This window comes from Myotis davidii, unplaced genomic scaffold (genome assembly GCF_000327345.1).
Source record: "Myotis davidii unplaced genomic scaffold, ASM32734v1 scaffold187, whole genome shotgun sequence".
Taxonomy (NCBI): Eukaryota; Metazoa; Chordata; class Mammalia; order Chiroptera; family Vespertilionidae; genus Myotis; species Myotis davidii.
In genome coordinates this window covers 257932-265936 of record NW_006383018.1, presented here as the reverse complement: position 1 = coordinate 265936, position 8005 = coordinate 257932, and the positions used below count along the sequence as shown (strand labels likewise).

At 38.3% G+C, this 8005-nt stretch overlaps 1 protein-coding gene across 3 annotated transcripts in view; it reads right to left on the bottom strand.

The window, feature by feature from the left end:
- Positions 1-8005, bottom strand: part of CROT (carnitine O-octanoyltransferase) — a 41625-nt gene that overhangs the window by 7235 nt on the left and 26385 nt on the right. For 2 of the 3 annotated variants that reach the window (XM_015558277.1, XM_015558278.1), the window contains 4 exons: positions 6967-7068; positions 1279-1362; positions 1090-1197; positions 288-418 (listed from right to left, as the gene is read on the bottom strand). In XM_015558277.1, coding sequence (XP_015413763.1) covers positions 288-418; positions 1090-1197; positions 1279-1362; positions 6967-7068 — 425 coding nt within the window. The remainder of the gene's footprint in view (positions 1-287; positions 419-1089; positions 1198-1278; positions 1363-6966; positions 7069-8005) is intronic. The other variant, XM_015558279.1, reaches the window with a different exon arrangement.

Below are 8005 nucleotides of genomic sequence, written 5' to 3'. Positions count from 1 at the left end.
TCAAGCAACGTTAGTACATAGACTGATGAACAGGGACAGATCCAAAGTCAGAGAAACAGCGATCAGACTATCAATCCCCAGAGGGAAAGTAGGGGAGGGTGGGGATAAGGGGAAGAGATCAACCAAAGGACTTGTATGCATGCATATAAGCCAAACCAATGGACATGGACAACAGGGGGATGGAGCATGAGTGGGGGGAGAGGAGGACGGGGGTTTATGGGGGGATGAGGACACATTTGTAATACCTTAACTAATAAAGAATTAAAAAAAAAATGAATGTCCCTCACCGACCATGAAGTCTATAATAGGCCAGCTGAAGTGCAAGCTGAATAAATGTATCAGGGTGAAGCATCTTCTTCTTGGTTAGCTTTTTGCCAAAATGTGTAAAGGGATATGCCACAACCTGCAGATCAGATGCCTAACAAAAAGAATTAAACAGGAACAGTGAATAATCAGCTAAAGAGAACATCCCAAAGATAGACAGGTTATCATTTGCATTAAAGTAATTCAGACATAGTTAAAGGTATTAGAGCTATAATTTAAGTGTTTCATACTGTCATACTTAGATGCTAGCCAAGTACACACTTATTTTTATATACAGTAGTTGAAAGAGATAGCATGCCCTGGCCAGGTGGCTCTGTGGGTTGGAGTGTTTTCCAGTACACCAAAAGGTTGCAGGTTCTATCCTGGTCGGGTGCGTATAGAAGACAACCAATTGATGTTTCTCTCTCTCTTTCTCTCTCTCTCTCTCTCAAAAAAAAACCCCAAAAAACAAAAAAAAAACAACCACATAGGATAGCCCCCTAACCAGTTTTGCTCAGTGGATAGAGCACCAGCCTACAGACTGAAAGGTCCCAGGTTCGATTCCGGTCAAGGGCATGTATCTTGGTTGCGGGCACATCCCCAGTAGGGAGTGTGCAGGAGGCAGCTGATGGATGTTTCTCTCTCATCGATGTTTCTAACTCTCTATCCCTCTCCCTTCCTCTTTGTGAAAAATCAATAAAAAATATATATTAAAAAAACAAACATAGGATAAAAAAAAGAGAGAAAAGGCATTACTATCTAAAAGAAAAGTTAAAAAAAATCTACCTGCTTGAGATACTGGGCTTTAGCTTGATTGATGTCACTTAATACTTTCTCATCCACAGTGAAAACAAGCTCCTCTGGAAGTGGCATATCCCGTGCTTTTTCTGAACCCTGAGAGTAGGAAAGAATTAAGAATATTAGATTTATAAAAACATGAGGAGAAAGAAAGCTAAAATATTTGTTCTAACATACCTTCCATCTTCCTTCATTCTCCAAAATCTTCTCATCAACATAATAGCTGATGCTTACCATAACCATTGCATCATAAGGAGCATGCTGAAATGAAAATACACATTATTTTGAATACATTATATCCAGTTGAAACTTGACCCAATATTTTATTTTCACTCTTCCTCCATTCTTTCACACATGTGCCCTGACCAGGAATTGAACCAGCAACCTCTCAGTACATGGGACTATGCTCAACCAACCGAACCACGCCAGCCGGGCAGTGGCCACTATTTTTTTTTTTCTTCTTTTTCTTTTCCACTGTGCAACCTGCTTCGGTTCCTGCAGCCTATGAGCAGAGGCCGGGCAGTGGTTCAAGGCTGCAGCGTGCTCTGGCCTGGGGCATATGCGAGACCCTGGGGGACAGGCCTGCCATCAATCCAAACCCATGCACTCATTTTTAAACAGCATGTTACGCGTATTGCCTTCATATAAATGAAATAAAAATAGTCAAACTTAGGTGGACAAATAAAGCATCAGGAAAGCATTAGAATTTTTCATATTTTCTAATTTTTTTGAAAGTGAGTATTAGCTTTCCACCAGGGGGTGGATTGGTAGAATTATAAGTTGAACAGATGTATATCCATTAGTCTTACTCTTTGTAACTGGTTCCAGGAAGAGTTAGAGATTAATACCATTATCCTAAATGAAATGTGATGTATGTGATGTCTGTGAAAATTCTTTGTAAATCCATAAAGCACTACACAGTTGTGAGATGCGGTTAGAAAAGGGGTTTGTCAGTTTGTTAGGTGAGCTGTTACTGACAGGTGGCCTCAGCTGCTTGAGCATCTTGTACTGACCTCCCTCATGAGCCTTCCTGATATTGTGGCTGCTACCTACTTGGCAACATTACACTGTGCTCCGAGGCTCCACTGGGCCCTGGTCCAGGGCAGCAGAGCTATGTCTGTCGGGCTGATATGTTAGACACCTTGTCTCTCCTTGAAAACCTGGGCCGCCCATGTGGGCTGTGTTTATAAGTTAAGCCCCCCTTCTTCCTCCCCGAGGCTGTCACGTTCAGTTCATGAATGGTGACTGGATTTAACATAAAGTGGTAGCAGCAGCACAGAGAAAAGGGCTGTCTGACGGAACTGCCATCAAAGGAACATAGAGAAAATATGGCAAAAGTTTGTCCTTCAAAATAAATGATGGAAAAATTCATCAGCTGCAATTCCTTTCTCTAGATATAGCTTTCAAACTGTAACACCGTGTTACCCAGCCCATCTTCCCCACAGTCCTTAAACACTGAGCATTATTTCTGCCACTTCTGAACACTCATGTAGATATGTGAATAAAACTATTATGCTTTTTAACTCATCTAGTGGGCCCATGTCTTTACCTAAAGTTCATGACCATCCTCTATTTGGCCTTCAGATAGTCTGCCATCCTCATATGCTTTTGCACAGTGCTCTTACAATTCCAGCTCACCTTTGATTGCATCCATATGCCTGCTCTGACTTCCAGTACAAAAAGCAAGTATTTTCTTTAGATGGCTCATGTTTACTGCACACCCTCCCCATTACCTGATTAGGTGCTTCCAACTTTAAATATTTGTTCTTTCTCAGAAAATAAAATATGACAATTACTATACTTTACAATATTCATATTTTGATCACTAGATGATAAGGGCATTTGAGAATTCTGCACTTCTTTTCATGTTTTGGGCTGGATTCCCAGCAGGGAGCCTGCAGGAGGCAGCTGGTGATGTTTTTCTTCTCCCTCTCCCTTCCTCTTTCTAAAATCAATAAAAACATACTTTAAATAATAAACAACAAATAATAAAGTTGTGGACGTTGGTTCTGAGTCCATACCCCACTATCTGCTAGCTGTGCAATTGTGAGAAAGTTACTTAATTCTTTAAGTAAATTGCCTCTTCTCTTAGTAGGGATAGTAATACAGCTGCTGTGAAAATGATTTTCATAATGCTTATACAGAACCTGGCTCACAGCAATAATCAGTAACTACTGTGACTATTAACAACTAATGTTTACTACATGCTTCTATGTGCCCTTCACAAAGCCCTACAACAAAGCCTATGTAGACAAAACAAACTCATTGACCCCAGGATTTTAAATCCCAAGAGGGAAATGTGATTAATTAGCATAATCACAAAAGCACATATTCAAGTATCAATGGATGAGAACAGCCACAGGGGTTTGAATTAAGAACAGTTTTACTTTACAGTATGTATATACTTACTAATGATGTTTTACATAGGTTAAATTGCATTTTCTGTAACACCTTAGGTTACAAGGGAAACCTACCTGGAATTTTAAAAGCAGATTACTTGTGGAGATAATCAGACTGATTTTATGAATATATGGGTGTTAATGAATACACATAAGACATGTCCATACACTTACTATTACTGCATGAAAGCATCTCAGTTGTGTTGAGATGTACACTCATAATGAGACCAATATTCTTTATTGAGAGATAGAAAAGATCATGGAATTTCTTTTCATTCTGAATTTGAGCAAACAGCAGGGTGTTTGTTGCTACTAGTAAAATAGTGCAAGGTGTTGTTGTTTTTTGGGGGCGGGGGTTGGGAATGAAGGAGGAAAGTAAGATGATGAGTTCTTCTTGATGATGAGAGCAACTCAGCCCCATGTAACAATATAACATACAGTGAAGCAAAACTCTCAAAATGAGAACAGGTAAAACTGGAAAAGTAGAATTGCAAGCCACCTATATAAAAATGGCCTTGAAAGTATTAAATCAGGGAAGACGGCAGGCACGGGGAGGAGGTATGACTATTAAGGTCAGTTTTAGAACAAACAAACAGGGAAGGACTGGCAAGAGGGCGGAGGCAGTGCCAGAACCGTATGAGGAGGGGTGTCAGCTGCAGCAGACAGGTCCAAGAGAAACGGAGAGCAAAGGGCAGGCGGCAGTCAGCTCCTCACCACGGAGTTTCCAGGGACTAGTGAGGACATAAACCAGACAGAGGAGATGGAGAAGAATCAAAGAGAAGCTGAAGAGTAAAAAACTGAGGCAATTAACAAGAAACATTTTTTGTCAACACTGGACTCCAGGGAAGAGCAAAGACAACAAAACTTCAAAATGATTCATGGCAACCTTTCACTCTGGTGAGCTACTATAATAGACACCTAATTTCATCACCTACTCATTAGTCACTCCACCTTTGTGTGATAATTACAACTTCATTTTCCTTTAGGCAACCACCACATATCTTTGTGGTGGTTTGAATAAGAGTGATTCTACCCCTAGGTCCCAAGGTTTGGTATGTGACCCAGACCAGGTGAATCAGAGTACCCGATTGCCTGGAATGGGCACAGGTTCACATTCGACAATCACATGAGCGCTATCCCCAGGACTTCTCCTGGTACCACTGGGGGGAAATAACTGGCTATTTCCATAGGGAAGAGATCTAATCTGTGAAAAGAGCTGAGAAGGCAGGAGACTGTGGATACAACAATCAAATGGGATAGTCTACCTAAATATAAAGCCAAACATAGGAAAGCCGTACCAAAAACTGGAAAGAGTAATTTCTAATGAAAAGTGTTGGGACACTGGAAGGCAGCTTAACCCAAATGTAGCTGCATACCTAGGCCAAAAAATATCTTCTTAAGCTAATGCCCATTTGATTTAGGTTTGTTATCATCTAAAACTGAATACTGATTAATACAATCACTGAACGTTAATAGGTCTTTTTAGTATTTTGCAGTCACTAAGTGCTTTTAGAGCAGTGGTTCTCAACCTTGCTAATGCCGCGACCCTTTACTATAGTTCCACATGTTGTGGGGCCTCCAATTTCATTGTTACAAATTGAACGTAATTAAAGTATAGTGATAACCACAAAAACAATATTTAATTACATATGTGTTTTCCGATGGTCTTAGGTGACTCCTGTGAAAGGGTCTTTAGACCCCCAAAGGGATCGCGGCCCACAGGTTGAGAACCGCTGTTTTAGAAGAAGGCCATCAAAAACTAACAGAAGTCCCATTTGCTTTTTTTCTCCCTAGTTTCCATTGTCCTAGGAGCTGTATCGGTAAAGATATGATACGACGTGTGTCTGATATTTTGCTGCCTATGGATTCTTCTAAGATTTTTATGGTTTCCCATCTTACATTTAAGTCCTTTATCCATTTTGAGTTTATTTTTGTGTATAGTATAAGTTGGTGGTCTAGTTTCATTTTTTTGCAAGTATCTGACCAATTTTCCCAGCACCATTTATTGAAGAGACTGTCTTGACTCCATTGTATGCTCTTGCCTCCTTTGTCAAATATTAATTGAGCATAATAGCTTGGGTCGATTTCTTGGTTCTCTGTTCTGTTCCATTGGTCTATGTGTCTGTTCTTATGCCAGTACCAGGCAGTTTTGAGAACAGCAGCTTTGTAATACAGCTTGATATCTGGTATTGTGATCCCTCCAACTTTGTTCTTCTTGCTCAGGATTGCTGTGGCTATTTGGGGTCTTTTTTATTCTATAGCAGCACAATTTACAATAGCTAAGATTTGGAAACAGCCTAAGGGCCCATCAGCAGATGAGTGGATTAAAAAACGGTGGTACATCTACACAATGGAATATTACGCTGCTGTATAAAAGAAGGAATTCTTACCATTTGCAACAGCATGGATGGAACTGGAGAGCATTATGCTAAGCGAAATAAGCCAGTCAGAGAAAGATAAATATCACATGATCTCACCCATTTGTAGAATATAATGAACAACATAAACTGATGAACAAAAATAGATCCAGAGACAGAGAAGCATCAATCAGACAGTCTAACCTCAGAGGGAAGGCAGAGGAGGAGGGGTAGTAAGAGATCCACCAAAGGACTTGTATGCATGCATATAAGCATAACCCATGAACACAGACAGTAGGGGGATGAGGGCATGTGCTGGGGGGTGGGAACAGCCAGGGAGAGGTCAATGGGGGAAAAAGGAGACATATGTAATACTTTAAACAATAAAGAATTTAAATTTTTAAAAAACAAAAAATCTACATCATACTATACTCTATGCCAAATTACATACTTTATGAAAAGTGTTACAGTGAGATTACAAGTGTGTCCTGCAAATCTGACTAAGGTTGATTTTTAAATTTTCTTGATTCATAGACCTCCTGACTATCTACCAGAAGATGACAAAGTAGAGCTAATGAACAGCATGAGAGAACAGAAGAGAAATAAGCAAAGATTTTTTGTTGTTGTTGTTTTATAAAGAAGGTAAAAATGGTATTAAATACCAGACATTTTAATATCCATAGTGAAATAAATAATGTTCCATAGAGCATGTGTCATTTTGTGAAAATAGTTACAAAATTACTGGTAAATCTAGAAATATCTACATATATTTCTCTGTGCATAGAACATATGCATAACACTATATATCTTTTAAAATAGGTTATAATTCTCAACAGTGAATTTTAAAGTGCTTATTCTACATGAAAACATATGCAAATTCAACTTTGCACATATATACCAAACTATCAGCTTTACTACAGATAAAAAGAACTTGTCCTACACTCTACTTTCACTGAGTAGAATTCATAACCAAACCTTTTATGATAATGACATAAAAATAAAGAAGTGCTTACTCATACTACCATACCATAGCATAAATATTGTAGCTTATTGCCATTAAATCAACCTAAAAGATAAAAAAGAAAAAATAACGATAGTAAGTTACTTACATCACAATTACAGCCTAATACTCCATTAGAAAAGGAAATCAAGTTATAGGATTTGTCACCCCAGCGTACTGTTGGATCTCCAGTGAGGACCATTGCAATTACCTAAAATAATTTAATATTTCCAAATTAAAAGGATTTTAATATTGATTTGTAAGTATTTTATCTTAAACATAAACACACACACACACATATATACATATATGTAAATACAGTCTCACTTTTCCCATTCAGCTAAACCAGTGGTTCTCAACCTTCCTAATACCGCGACCCTTTAATACAGTTCCTCATGTTGTGGTGACCCCCAACCATAAAATTATTTTCGTTGCTACTTCATAACTGTAATTTTGCTGCTGTTATGAATCGTAATGTAAATATCTGATATGCAGGATGTATTTTCATTGTTACAAATTGAACATAATTAAAGCATAGTGATTAATCACAAAAACAATATGTAATTATCTATGTGTTTTCCGATGGTCTTAGGCAACCCCTGTGAAAGAGTCGTTCGACCCCCAAAGGGGTCGCGACCCACAGGTTGAGAACCGCTGAGCTAAACCAAATTTAAATAATGATAACAGTTATACTCAAGAGATAATAATTCTGGTCCTCTAGATATTTCTTAAAAATTTCGAGAAATCCTCTATAAAAGAGAATGCTAGTACAATGTTCATAAATGTTTCGAGAACATACAATTGAAAGGACAATGCTTTTGCAACTTGAATAGTGTTAAGAGGCCTTGATAAATTCAGTCATTAAAATTTAGTTACATGAGAAAAATATTTCAAAATTCAGATCTCACCACACCTGTTTTTCAAACAGTAGGTTTTGGCCCACTAGTTGAGTCATGAAATGAATTTAGTGTATCACAGTATGTATTCTTTACAAAAAGAAAGAATCAAATAAAACATAAATATCAGAGTACATCACAGATAGTAAAAGTAATTATTGTTTTGTGAAACTTCTATTATATACGTGTGTGTATAAGCATGTGTGTGTGTGCACGTGTGTGTGTGTAGTGAGCTGCAGTTTAAATGTATGT